This window comes from Ascidia mentula, chromosome 8, assembly GCF_947561715.1.
Source record: "Ascidia mentula chromosome 8, kaAscMent1.1, whole genome shotgun sequence".
NCBI lineage: Eukaryota > Metazoa > Chordata > Ascidiacea > Phlebobranchia > Ascidiidae > Ascidia > Ascidia mentula.
This window is the reverse complement of record NC_138573.1, coordinates 16,685,453-16,700,467: the sequence shown is the minus strand read 5'-3', so window position 1 is coordinate 16,700,467 and position 15,015 is coordinate 16,685,453. Positions and strand designations below refer to the sequence as shown.

Sequence of the window (15,015 nt, the reverse complement as noted above, 5' to 3'; positions counted from 1 at the left end):
TCTATAGAATTAAAAACAGGTCATCGTATCCAGTATAATAAACAACGGAGATTAAACTTGCTTCATAAAGTTATCACTATCGTGTTAGTCCGTAACAATAACTGTACGCGTTAAATTCAGAACAACAAAAATTATTAAAAACTACCGGATAAGACCTATTTTCTGAACCCATCGTGTACGGCTAATGACGTGACAATGACGTAAGCTTTCACAAGAAATCGTACAATAACCTTGTCTCCGCTGTGACCTGATTTAGGTGTTCTCTGTTCCGCGATATTTACACTTGACGAACCCAAAACACAAAATGCGTGACATAAGTTACTTTTATCCGCGCCGTTTATCTAGCACGCCAACTTGTGGATAATGTTGCGCAAACTCCCTTGCCACAAGGAAAAAAAAAACTTATTTCACAATTGTGCAATACACAAGAACGTAATAAAAAAAAAAAAAAAAAAAAAAAAAGAACGTAATGAAAGCCTACTGCAAAACTTCGTGCGCAGAACAGCGTTAATTCAATTATTTTGGGCAAATGAGCCTACTAACCTTAACCTAGATTTTGCAATTGGTGAGCACTTCCGTGATCATTTTTCTGCACACACATCATTGCAAAAATGGCACCAGGGTCCATGAATAGCAAACGGTGGACCATAACCAACAAGACAACACCATGCGACGCAGTTATTGGCAGCTGGATTACATGTTTAAACAGGTTACTGTTGTTGCTACAAACATGAAGGGACCAGCGTTTTTGGATGTCCTTTCTGAAGGATTACATTTTTGCTGCTTCGTTAACTAGCTTAACAAAAACACAAAAAATCACACTAAAGTCCCCACTCTGCAAGTTTTTCTCAATTGTCAAGTTTTTTTAAGATGTAAAGGCAGAAGATTTTCCACTAGATAAAAATTAGTAGCTTTTAAGAAATGTAAACTGCAAAAAGAAATTAGTCTATTATTTGATCCCCATATTTATTGTATTTAACTTTGCCCATCTCCTGCGGTGTGTAAGCAGTGTCTGTTGATTTATTGTCATTGTCCCCAAGAGAATCCAGCTCATCACGATTTTGTGGAATTTGAGACTGTCTAGCAAATTTACTTTGCAATTTGGAACCTTCCATGTGCCTGTTGTGGTCTCGCAAATCCCGATAAGACACAAATTTCTTGTCATCTTTGCTTCCACCTGGAGCATCCTCTTCCAAGCCAAACTTTACTTCGTCGTCAACTTTAATGTTTGCCGGGTTTAATACAGACAATACATTTGTGCCATTGGCACGAGCCTCCGCCATGCGCCGTAAGGTAGATTCTGGAGGAAGATCAGTCTGAGCCTTGTGAAGCATCACTGGTACATAGGAAGCCTTTCCAGCAATGTTTCCAAAAATACCTAAATACAGTTCATTGTTAAAGTAAACAAAAAGACCACTCTGGTTAGCATACATAAACACATATGGAAACCATTTATTTTCAATCTAGACCAACACCAAATTCGCAAAATTTAAACAAATTTATTTTCAAAAAGCTCTAGTATGTACCAGCAGTCCCAGCTAGCATCCATTTTTGCCATCTCTGCACTTTGGGTAAAAACCTGCCTACAGCCAAAACTGTTAAACCAGCAGAAATAAGTGCAAGTGGATAACCACGATTCATAGCAGCTTCAAGTCGCATCTTCTTCAAAAACATGACGTCCTGAAAACATTGGATAAAGTATTACTTAAATACAACTTCGATAACCTTCTTAAATTTTATAATCAAGTATACATATTATACACTTAGTTTTCAATGTCTAAGTTGCAATTTATGAACACAATGGTCGATGTACATTTAAAATCCCTCATAAATATGCAACAAATTCAAAAAGTTTGCAAAAATTCATTTTTAAAAAATAAATAAAAACATATTTTACCTCAGGTGTAAACTTTTGACGGATATCTTCCGGTGACTGTCGTTGATAATGCCCATGTGGGGGCACATTATTGTCTTTATTTTCTTCTGGATAACTCATTTTAAGTAAACACTAGTCTTCCAGAATAAAATCAATGAAGTGCTTGGATTTACAGGTTTATAACCAGTGGTATATTGTAGTCATCATACTACAATAGAAGTACCTGAATAAACTGTCCAATATATTAAGCATTTAATGTTATTCTTCAAAAATTGGCATTATCCTTAAAAGAATTCTTGACTTTTGAATTAGTGTTTGTCCACACAGTAGAAATATGCTCCCAAATACAAAACAAATTAGACAAAGGGAAATTTTTGAGCAGAAAAATAGGGATACGGAAAGGTAGAAAAATAAGGACTTCTTCACTTCTGTGCTGCACGTTATAAATAATGAGAAATAAGTGCTGGGCCAGTACCTCTGGCTGTTAATATATGCAATGAACAAATCAGCACTAGCCTAACAATTTATAAGGCCAAGCCACAATGCAAAAAATTCCGGTATGATGATACAACATTGCGGCAATATTGTCAGCATGACCAAAACAAATAGCGTGAGGTCGCGTGAAGGATGTCGCTTTGTTTTTACGTCACACGAAGTCTCTTGTTGTTGTCTATTTCTGGGAAGAATAGTAAAACACGGCGGTGATAATTATCAGTCAAAATATTGATTCTTTTCTCAACTCGTTTGGAAATAATTTTGGATATCTAAACAGTAAAGAAAGATCCGCCAGTACCACCAAGAAGATATGGCCGATTCCTGTGATCTCTATAAAACTTTCCTTGATCTTTACAAGGTAGTAATGTTTCATACAATGGCATGATCGCGCCACTGCGCAGGTCCTTGCTTGGTACGATAGCTATGATCGCCAAGTAACCTGCGCAGTAGGGCGATACTGCCAATCATGCGATTGCATTAAACCAAGACTAAAACATTACTGCGTTGTCTGATTATAGTGGCAGAGATCCCCTACGTATGTGTGAAAGTTGCCTGGCAAATTGTGCGCTTACGCACCAGTATACCTTGGCCACAATATACCCCGTGAAACCGCCGAGTTGCTGTGTTGGTAGTGCGTTGGGCCCGGTTAGCCCAGGGTCGTGAGTCAAACCTCACCGGGGTCTTGATATTTTAGATCTCGCCCAGACTTGTCTCGAGAAAGTTGCTGATCATAACATGGCATTATTGTTAGTCCTATTGACCCCCAAGGTATAGATCAATGTTGATCTTTAGGTATCCACGGACCACTCAGTTTAGAAACCCAGGATCGGACAAATCGTGTTGAAGCAACTATCATATATACAACAAGGAAAAAAAGAATGTATTGGAAATACGGTTTGTACACAGGATCACAACAACTTGCTGTAAACGTCACGACCTCAAACAGCTTCGTCACAGCACAACGCTCCTCAAACATGAACACCAGCAGTGTTTCCTTTTCCGAAATATCGTCGGCAGTGTTTCCCACGTGAAAAATTATCTCACTCTTTTCTGTTGTCGAGCGCGATAAATGTCATTGGCGGGGGGAGCCACCGACTTTGCGTTGGGAGCGGACTCGTCGTCAGAATCACCCCGGGTAGATCCCCGTTTAACCCCCGAAATCTGGTGTTTCCCCGTAACGCTTATCGTGTGTCCCTGGCCACCGGTGTTCACTTGCTTCAACCAATCTTTCTCTGACAAAGGATATCAAATTTCTGTTAAAGTTTTTACGTAAAAGCCCGTTCATAAATAGGTGAAAATAGAAATGTTACCGCAACATAAATAAGAGCATAAAAAAACTTTTTAAATTTCGGAGGCAGAAACTAAAACATAATAAAAATATGCTACTTTTGTCCAAAACACAGCGAGCACTCAATTATAAAAACAGCCAATATTCCGTTTTTACGCAATATAAAAGGCACTTGGAACGTATCAGAAGGTGCAAAATGAAAACGTACCAGAAGGTAGAGTGCAGTCGGCAAACTTGTCCATCAAATCATCCAATTTAACGAACGGGCCAAGGAAAGAGTGGGGAGGCGGCATCAACTTCAACAAGCTTGTGGCTGGCCCTGGAAGAGGGAATTCCCCGCCAGGTACTGGATGGGACCCGGGGACTGCAATATTGCAACGTACAAGTTGAACATCACTTATGCAAGAGTGTGTACACGTCTTTTCATGCTGTTATTTACGACCATACATGGTCAGTTGTCAGTTTGTTGTTGGATTTGCGTCAATTTGTTGAAAAAATATTTTTGTTGCAAATAGCGGATACTTTTAATCTTATCTTTCCGTTAAAAAGTGTGAGGACATTTTTAAATTTATTTCCTAAATAAATTCTATATTAAATTTCACAAAGTGATCTGTGGAAAGCTGGATTTTGTAATGAGAAAAATATATTTCGCCTAAAAAGGCATCCTCAGTTTTTCCAACTGCCAAAAAAGAAAAACAGAAAGGAAAAAGTTAAAGTGAGCTGTCCACAGTTCGCTTTGTGAAATTTAACATATAATTATATCGATACGGTGTGCGATCGACAGGCTGCCAGGGGCCTTAAGTTAATAAATTGATCCAGTTTTTGTTCATTAATCGCATTTCCTAAATCAAGTGTTTAATCCGCATCGGTTGTAATGCCCATGTAATTTACTGTCAAAACGCACCGTCATATTCATTTTTTTAAAAATCGTGCATAACAGCATGTCACAAACAGCTTACAAGGTCGGAGCTTTGGCTTGTACGGCAACATCTGGGCAAAGTCTGGAACGTAAAACCCAGCCCGTTTCTTCGTGTCACCAGCTTCAGTCTGTGAAGTTCCACCGCCTTCAGGTGCGGCAGCCGACGTCGTGAGCATCGAACTCGCTGTAGCGAGCTTACTTTGACCCCACGTGTCTTGCTGAAAGCGGCAAATGACAGAACTGAGATATGAGAGTAAAAATCACAGCGCATATCAGCGGCAAAATATTTATATAAAAAATAAGGACGTTCCGGCTCGTTTACAACCACTAATATCACCACCTACAGTGGAGCAGTTTATTCAAAAAACTGCCAACGCATAAGCTGAATTTTGCATGTTTGTATAGAAACCTGTAGCAAAAATGTGATTTACTACATTCAAAACATGATAGGCTTAAAACATGTTTGAAGCTAAACCCAAGAATTCTACAGAATTTGACACAAAATGTCACGACAAAGTTGGTTTACTTGTTCAACGCGTTAATCTACCTTGTAACCGAGAGCTCGCAGTTGTTCTGTTGAACATGGAAAGAGGTCAAGGAATCGATATCTGCAAAAAAGGTAAAGCCTTTATTTACAAAATAAAACACACGATTTCTTACATGACACAGGAACAGGATAATATAGGGTTAAAATTAGGTCCTTGTCAGAGTTTCAGAGTTCATGTAAACGCGATTACAAAAAAATGCCTGGAACAATCATCTGCTTTACAAAATGAGACAGGGAATTGCAACTGGTGGTTACGTCTTTTAGAAAGAACACTTGTACGAAAAGCATAATAAAAACGATACTGGATCTATGCTTTAACCAAACAATCATAGATGGACCTGCATGCCGATCGATAACTATATCGGGACTTTCTGTACAAACCTGAAAATACCAAAAGGTCCGATTAACAGTTGGTACAAAAATGCAGACACAACTGCAACTGATAAGCAAAGTGGAGCCAATAATATGAATTGTGTATAAGCTGCATATATGCAGATGGCCACTGCTTCGACCTAAAAGGTCCCATCAGTGCAGCTGGTGTGATTATCAGACGACTTTGCTGACCAAACGGCCAAGCAAAGACTTTGCAACTGGTTACACCTTTTAGAAAGCAACACTTGTATTTTGCTAGATTGAATTTTCCTTATACTAACCTGTCCACCAGTAAACACGTTGTTTTTCCTTCGTAATCAGCTTTGAATGCTTCCAGACGTCGGTTTTCCACTTTCAGCAATGACGACAAATCACCCACGTTATTCTCGAATTCGAGATACTTGTTCCAAATCGTCCTGCAAGTGATTGAACACAGTTAGTGACAAACGCCTGATGCTTGGCTAAACTTTTACAGGCAACTGTTATGTTTGGAAATGTACTGTCAGACTAAAAAATTCCGTTGTTAACTCATAGCAGCAGAATCGCATATAAATAGGGGTTTCACTTCAAAAGGGCAATGTGAGAAATGCCCTTGAAGTCACGCGTCTTACATCGCCTCCACGCTTGAAGTCACGCGTCTTACATCGCCTCCTAGTGATGTTCCCAGTTTCAAATTATCCGGCCCGGCCGGATCCGGATAGTTATCAATCAAATCCGGCCGGATAATTTGGATCCGGCAGTTTGTTAACACCGATTCGTGTATTTTATCGGTATGGCAAAAATGTTTGATTGCCAAACAGAATGCTATGTTAAGGTTAGGCTGTCATGAGTGAAACAAATAAACGTGGGCATTTATTAATATGGTAAAACACGTCACGAAAAAACCTTGATAACAAATAACAGAAAAATCTTACGTCGGCGAGTATAACAGACTGGGTCCCAAAAACGAGTAATTTGCGAAATGTTTGTCCGTTTTTAGGACGAAAATGCTTTCCCAACTATCCGGTAAAATTAAGTGTATTATCCGGCCGGGTCCGGGTATTGAAAATTGGTCAATATCCGGCCGGGTACGGGTACCCGGATCCGGCGCAACACATCACTACTCCACGCAAAACAAGAGAAGTTAGCCTGGCCCCAAACTTCCGCATAGTAAAAAGGGATTTTGCAACCAGTGATATGGTCATTGTTAAGACGTTCTTACCCAGATTTGTCAGGTGGCAAACTTCCTGACGTCAGGACGCGCTCGAAAAGAACTCTCGTATTGTTGTCCTCTGTGTGGAAGAAATAGGAACATGGTGAGTGCCAAAAACGGGACAAAGACAAAATCAGAGAAGTTGTGCGATTTAGATTTGTTCTCAACGAGACGTCAGGCGTAATTGGATTGTACATTTGAATTATAGCGATTGGTATTCTTACAGTACCGTATTTACATGATTGTAAGGCGCGGTTTATAAAGTTTCTCAACCTACCGTTTGAGCGGCTTACAATCGAGCGCAGCTTATATTCAAAGGCGGCTAACAATCGAGTAAATATTGTACTTCGAATTAAATTTTTTAAGGCTAATCTGCAGGCCCAACGTGTCCTCAACTGCCATAAATTAACACTGTACAATCTAAATATCACAATGTGATCAAAATATTTTTATCGTTGCAACCAACCGTTAAGATGGGACATATAATCGATATAAGCAAGCAGGTAGTCGGGTTCGTGACCAAAACGCTTTAGACCAAGCTCAAAAATCTTGAAGGCAATTTGCTTATCCTGAAAAAAAGTACAGTTCTGTTCAAACCACGGAACGTAAATCTGTCTTGTATATTCGAGGAAGCAAATATGTTTCAAATCGGAGTGACTTTAGTCTTACTAAGAAGTTAACCACATATGTGCTGTGTGGGATTGCCATGGATTTCGAATTATTAAGATATTGCAAGATAATGTTGAGATCGTAGTAGGAAGTAACACAAAATTGTGCTTAGCACGATTACGATAAAAGTTCAATGGCTGTTTTAGCTTAAAATTAAATAGAGCAGTCTCAAACGAAACACGCTGCTTAAAACAAACTTACCATAAAAAGTAAGTGTATTTGAAACAAAACTTTATTGTTATTATGAAGAGATACGTGCCTTTGTGCAATAATATTCCATTAGGGCGGCAGCCACGAACACGTGATACTTGATCCTCGTATCTTCGCGCGCTTTTTTAAATACAGCCCTCGCTGCCTTAATACCCTCAGCCCGGCGAGTGAATTTCATGTACTGGATGTACGTCTGCGAATAATGGAAAAAATATTTACGGTTTTTTTCCGAAATCAAGTTTTTCAAAAAGTGAAAACATCACAATAAAAATTACAGTATACAAAGACCTCATGTCTGGAAATGATTGCAATATGGACGATTTGGGAACGTTTTGTGTTGCCGAAATATCGTGTCCAGAGGCGTAAAAGGCATATAATCAAATCGGACCACAAGCATTCACATAATACGTAAAAAATGACACAGGGACAAAAAAACATTATTAGAAATCAAAATCACCAGTGTTTGGTCAATATCCTTGATGTCTAGCAGTCTCTGATAGATGGTGTGAACTTTATCGTGTTTCATTCGTCCTTCTTCGAAATCCGCATACGCGAAGTGTATCAGGGTGTTGTCCTTCATTACCGACGAGATGGCGCGTTCGTACAGAGAGGACGATTCGTCCGAAAGAATTTTACTGGAATTTGTGTCCTGGAAAAAGGGAGACATATGTGATGGGCTTGCAATGTGAAAAATCCCTTCTCTATGTTATTTGTTTTTGAAACAAATGAAAAAGAGTGCAGCTATGCATTAAAGTGTTATAGAATTACAATATAAAAAATTTTGTTTTCCGTTTCATTTCAGAACTGAAGATGGTTATTTTGATCGAAACATGTATTCTTAACAATAAATGCGTTTTACACAAGGTTATTTTATATTGTAATTCTGCAAACGTGAAGTTTCCACCTGTGTCACGCACAACAAGTGGCGTTAGAAAAAGGTCCATTTCGGAATGAAAATATTGAATGCATTAAAGTGTTATAGTTATGAGCAGTGTGTTACAAAAAGTACAAAAGATGGCAGTAAGTACAATAAAAAAACATATTTTGAAGATCATATAACTGAAGTTCCTAAACGATGAATGCCACCCTCACCCCTTTCTCCTGCATCAACTTGCTTGTACTTGATAAATATTGTGAAGCTTCATACCAAACATCTGGATGGTGGCCCAAACATAGCAGGCATTGCTCATACGCGAACATAACTACAGACAACAAATTAAATCCTCTTGAGTTCAACCACATTCTAAGGACTTAGTTTTAGATTTCAAGGCACAATTTTAGCATGATGAAGAGCCCTTATTTTTTTAATGTCCCACCACAAAAGTTAGGTTTATATCTAATATTTGTGAAAGAAAAAGATTGGAAACACCATTTAACAACACTAAAAAAGGCAGAGATCAAATGATGACATTTATTTGTTTTTTTACATACAGAAAAGGGATTTTACAGCACACCTCTTTTTGAAATGTGAGTTGTGTCTTCTGACCTCATTGGATTTGATTTCTCCCAGTCAATATACTTCTTCCACAACATAACCTAAAATCACAACACAACTCAGTCATCCTGATAGCACATGCAAATAATACACAGGATAACTGTATGTACCTGTCGCGCTTCCTCTGCGCTACCATTAGGTGGGGTTGCTGGGTTATGTCGTTGCAAACTTCTCGTCATAGCTTCCAGTTCTTTTGCAGCCCTTCTAGCATTTGAGTATTCACGAGTTTTGTCGTCAATCAGTTTTTTAGCTATCACAACGTTGATACCCTATTTTGTTTCAGCGTTATACAAGGGTATTGTATGGTTGCAAAACTTAATACGACAAATTCACATTCTCGCCAAAAACTTAGTTGTTGCAATGAAGGATATGCTACCAAAACACAATTCACAACCATTTTTTTAACATTAATCGAGTTGATTGCCACAGAAAAATATTGTTGTTTTATTCAAGAAACAAAAATTTTGCCAAAGGTAAATTTTAAACAATACAAAAATTGGTTCCATTTTTCTATAAATCAGGAAACTAAAAACTTTATGTTCTGTGGCAGCCAATGGACAATTAAAACAATTATAAAATGTATGTAAATTGTTTTGAAAAAATACATAAGACAGATTGCGTAATTGGGCCCATATTTGTATGCCAATCATTGAAATTTTTTTGTCATAAATCAACACCAATTAAGATCTCTTCATGCCTGCTCATATTGTGCATATTCCCTCCAGAGTTGTTCAATATTAATCATAGGATTGACACAACCACGCTGATAAACTTTCCTCACAGCTGAGATTCTCTGATTCACAGCAAATGAACCAACAGCTTCACTACCAAATCAGTAAATAACATGAGTAGGACCAAAGGTTGATGAAAATATTCATTTGAAACCTACCCAGTTTTGAGAAATGCAATGTAATCAGACCAGATCTGAAAAGACATAATGTCCATTCCAATTTTTTCCAATGCAAAATCATATGCTTGAGCCATCTTTTCCCTGCAAATGTCAATTAAAGACCATAGAGTTACATTTGTTTAATTAGTTTTGGACACAATCATGAAATTAAAATTAGTGTTAGTGAATTTCTGCTTCATCTTTTATTTTGCAACAAACAAGTTGGGTTGTGTGCAGTGTTTATTAAAGAGAGCAGACTTACTTTTGCCCTGATATTGATATTTGTTCGCAATACCTTATTTTGAATATGTTGTTAGCAAATATTCAAGCCATGAAAAATATTTCCCACATTAAAAAAACGTATCAGTATTAGGGGTAAAACTGATCCCGACCACATGTCGGCCAACAACATACAATGTTTTGTTCATTTTTAATTGCAACACTTTGCCACAAAAGTTTACAAACTCACATAATACAAAAGAAAAACACAGGACGACAAAAAAACATGAAATAAAATCTACCTGTACGAGGACAATCCACTTTTGGTTTCTCTCACATAAGTGAGATAACATTTCCACAAATCAATGTTGAGAACTCTCATTAAACATCGCTGGAAAAGTTTTTCCACCTTTTCGTAGCTTCGAGACTTCATCTGTAAACATACAGCCCTAACTGCATTGTCCTGGCTACATCACTGTCATAAAAAATTGGTTTAAACCAACTCACCTTATCATTTTTAAGACTTGAACTGACAACGCATTACAAAGCTAATAAACAACCACAAAAGACATTTCTTTCAATTTTATGATGATTTGGGGAAGGTCAATTAGTAGCAAATTTGGAGACATAACAGATTAACAACATAGTTAAACTGTTAAAAATTAGTATGAAGTTACACTGATAAAACAAAATTTTTAAAATATGCTTGTGTTCCCGAACAAAAGTCCAATATTCTCATTCACAAATATTGCCCTCTATTGTACTGTTGTTATGCATAAATTTGCTATTTTGTCCTTTTTAGATTATAAAAACATTTGTCTTATATGGGTTCCCCAACTATCCATCGTGATTAGAAAAATAGAAAGAATATAACAAATTGGCTTCTTCTGCATTGATGCAATTCCGTACTATTTTGCTATTATTTGTGCGTATTGGGGGTAGAAATATCCTTTTTAAATTGGGTTGCAGAAAAATAACATTGATGTTTAAAAAAGGTTTGGAAAATCTTGTTATAAAACACATTATTGAAATGTTTACTCTTTTTTAAATCCTTTTATTCCCTGGGTTGTCCAAAACATATGTTTTTAATACATTGACCAATTTAACACTTTTACCCCACATCATCCATAGTCATTTTGCCCCTTGTTCTGGGATTGTTTAATAAGATTAAATTGCCCCACACTAGCAGTTCAATGGAGAGATTGCAAAATATTCATGGCTGTTGGCAATTTATTTGGTTACAATTTATTTGTTATATGCTTTGTGTTTTGTTGGTGCAAAATTTACAAGTTTTTTTGGGATATATAGTACGTTCATGAAGTATTATATATAGTTCAAAAAACTAAATTCACCTCAGTAGGCATGTTTTAATATAAAAAAATTTTGTTCAAGTAAAAATATTTTTAAAAATTTTATCGTGCACATTTAAATCCCGAAATATTTTCCAACAAATCAATTGCAATAATGAAACCGGACGAAAAGGTTACAGATGTGTATTAAAAAACATAACAGAGAGCTTAAAAAGTTATGCTCCTATTTGAAATGCCCTTCACTTCTACACCAGATTTGTGCAGTTGTGTGTTTCTGCCTTTAGGATGAGTCTCAATATCATGTTTTGAACAAGTTTTTCCATGCCATGTGTACCAGTGAAATGTGGTAATATACTTGTTGTGATAATATCCTTCACTGTATTGTGCTAAAGAAAACACAAGCTGTAAAGCACTTTGTTGGTCTTGCCAATACTTCAACTATGTGTCAAGGAAAAACCTTCAACCAATATATGCATGGCGTGTAGCAAGAATTGTGGATTTTGAATATGATTGTAAAACTGTGTCATAACCCATAATATTTGGGTGCAAAATACTTGGAGTTGATTACTTGAAATGGAAAAGCCAAAGCTAATATGCTATTAATCATGTTATCTAGAGTAGTCACATGCTACCTCAGCACTCTGCTGCATGAAGCTCTCGCAGTTAGTGTTCAAAATGTCTACTCTAGTTAATATGATTAATAGCATATGAGCTTTTTTATTCCAGGTACCCATAATATTCATAGACAATAATGAACAAGCAACCATAACTGTTCCCCTGACTAATGAACTGTTTTGAAAATAAATAAAAACATTATTTAAACACAAGTTGCTAAATTTCACAGCTGATTGAAAACACCTGGTGCTTTTTCCCTTGCCCAGGAAGAATTGTTGGGTTGCAATAGAAGGAAGTAAAAAACAAATTGAGTGTAGCTACATGACAGTCTGACAGGTGTTACTTATACCTGCACTGTTACAGTAAAAAAACGACAAGAATTGAATTTCAGTACGAATTCTGGTTGATCTTTGAACAAATTGTTTTAAAATGCCTTTCTCCTCAGACAAGTAGTTTGTACACACCCAAGTTTAAAGATATGCAAATGTAAAAGTTTGCACCAATAGGACTTATCTTAAAAAAGATGTCTACAGAGAGATGGAAGAAATATGTGTGTAAAGTTGTAAGATTGTTTCTGATATGTATGTTTGCCTTTTAAACAGTATTGACACAAGATGCTGCCTCACTGGATTGATACCAGAAGGTGGATGAAACCATCAAAAAACAAGACCTTACAACCATTCTAAAATCTAAATAGCACAATCTTTTTTACTTTATATCAGCAACTTTATGTTATAACTGGTAACGACAAGAGCAGAAATGATGTGCATGTGGAACCCATCAAAGGTCTGACGTCTGGTTAAGTAATAAAAAAGATATGAAGTGCAAACGTGCACCATCAAGTAATAAGTGGGAGAGATACATCGGAAATATCCAAATTTGGAAACCTTGCAGAAAATAAAAAAACTGTGGGTATTATTTCCCACAAAAATGTTTTTCTTTGCTTGTTAATATTATTTCAAGGAACTTCCAGAAAGCCTATTAATCTTTAGTGAAAAAGAACTATTTGATCTCCTTGGAACCATATTGCCTGCCTTTGCATTAGCTGTTCACTCAATAAACGACTATTCAGTGAAAATATGTTTGGTTTTTTACTGCAAACCAAGTCTTCATGATTGTAAACTATGGCACAGTATGAAAACGCCAGTCAAACAACACAAAAATCTTTGTAGAATTGCATAGGTACTGCTTTTAGGTTAAAGTTATCATAGAAAAGTAAGGAATCACAGTGTTCTCGAAGTGAAGCCTTTTGCATGAATTGGTGGTATTTGTGCCAACATACTGCTGTATCAGGAAAGCTGTGGGTGCAGGGTATACATTTATGTTCTGCATCCTGGTCCAAAATATTTAAACAACATTTAAAGAGAAAATGGACGCAAACCTCGTGCTCAATGTAAATTTTCCAGTATCTTCCGGTGGTAGGAAAGTGGGACACCAATCTTTCATAAGTCTTGCGTGCTTTTTGAATGTTTTGCACCTAAATTATGTGGTGAGTTACACATAAATGACTGTCATACTCTTGCAATCACCAAAGAAAAAGTATTAAAAAATTACACGATTTACCAGTAGATTTTGATGCTTATTGTCCTTTTTTAAAGTTTTAATTATATAATGAAAAGAATGTAACTGCACGACAATTAGCAATACCTACCTGTGCATCACGAATTAAAGTATTCCAAGCATCAACATCAAAGGGATTATCCTCCAGACGTTTCTCAACCTTTCGAATTCTTTCAGGTAAATAATTCTGGACAAAAAATAACAAATCAGTTCCACACATGAAAACACATTTTTAACATGCCCGGTGTATCAATATTTCAGTGACTTTTGTCTTGTGCCATAACACAAGACGTATCACAGCTTAGTTTGCAAATTTTATGCAACGTATTAGCAAAACAATTTGGACGCAAAAACAATTGCAATCAAATATTTTGGAAATCTCCAAGAAATATGTGTTTATGGTTTTGGCGTTACAGAATGACTATTTTGTGCACAGCATTGCTAGTGTATGTAGTAAGACCTAATATTTAGTGCCCCAAATTGCACAAACTCATACTTTTGCACTTGTGTTATTATTAAACGTTACACGTTATTCACTGCTTGGATAGTTACATACGTTGTCGGCGGCGTTGTCAGTCATGTCGCAGCTTTCAAAGTCTTCCCAGTACGAACCGATAACACCTGAAATAGGACACGAACAATTTAGCAAATTAATACGGGAATCTTAGCAAATGTGAACTAATAAGTGTTTTACTTACTCTCAATGTTCTCGCAAGATTGCCGCGCCCAACACGTCACAAACAAAGTGCAAGTTTCCACCAGATTATTAACGCTGGACGCTGGGTGCCATGATGATCACGTGACTTACACCTCGTTACGCGCAATACCTGAGATTTTTATTATCTGGGGTGTAGAATTGTCCGACTTTAATTGAATTAGTGGCGCTACATATCTGCAGATGTCTATATGCAATTGATCACCAACAACATCTACTATGAAGTACCAAAATTAGGGGCGACGTTTCTTTGTTGGCGTTTTCGTTTTTTGTAACACACCCAGTTTGTGCTGGCCAAGAATTGCAATCAGGTTTTCTTCTAGGTATTTGGGACGGGCACTTGACTGATGTTGCCCGTTTTTGTGGACTTTCCATAGGCCACCACGACCGGGTAGCCAAACGTTCGATGTGGCCTGTCGCAAACAACTAGAAAACTACAAGGCCTACCTAAGTTTGGGCCTTTAAGGGTGGAATGCAGAAACCCCGCTTAACTTTTAAGCGCTATGCAGAAACCCCGCTTAACTTTAAGCTCGGCTTAAATCCCCGCTTAAAACGTCATAAGTTGAGCGGGGATTAAGTTAAGCGGGGTTTCTGCATTCCACCCTAAGCAATGTTGAAAATGTGACTTGTTTAATGTCTTTTTA

The 15,015-nt window shown here is 37.1% G+C and overlaps 2 protein-coding genes across 2 annotated transcripts; both read right to left on the bottom strand.

Moving 5' to 3' along the window:
- Positions 1-163: 163 nt before the first annotated feature.
- LOC145911599 (uncharacterized) lies at positions 164-2,197 on the bottom strand. Its single transcript, XM_082998995.1, has 3 exons — positions 1,898-2,197; positions 1,527-1,680; positions 164-1,378 (listed from the first exon to the last, which is right to left on the bottom strand). The coding sequence occupies exons 1-3, from the start codon at positions 1,994-1,996 to the stop codon at positions 942-944; spliced, it is 690 nt and encodes a 229-aa protein (XP_082855121.1). The 5' UTR covers positions 1,997-2,197; the 3' UTR covers positions 164-941.
- Positions 2,198-3,195: 998 nt separating this feature from the next.
- On the bottom strand, positions 3,196-14,471 carry LOC145912542 (cleavage stimulation factor subunit 3-like). Its single transcript, XM_083000042.1, has 19 exons — positions 14,355-14,471; positions 14,213-14,277; positions 13,748-13,843; positions 13,478-13,573; positions 10,474-10,604; positions 9,953-10,054; positions 9,761-9,887; positions 9,174-9,332; positions 9,023-9,104; positions 8,661-8,770; positions 8,026-8,217; positions 7,618-7,761; positions 7,156-7,258; positions 6,699-6,768; positions 5,779-5,913; positions 5,126-5,186; positions 4,619-4,796; positions 3,868-4,023; positions 3,196-3,603 (listed from the first exon to the last, which is right to left on the bottom strand). The coding sequence occupies exons 2-19, from the start codon at positions 14,234-14,236 to the stop codon at positions 3,407-3,409; spliced, it is 2,163 nt and encodes a 720-aa protein (XP_082856168.1). The 5' UTR covers positions 14,237-14,277; positions 14,355-14,471; the 3' UTR covers positions 3,196-3,406.
- Positions 14,472-15,015: the final 544 nt, after the last annotated feature.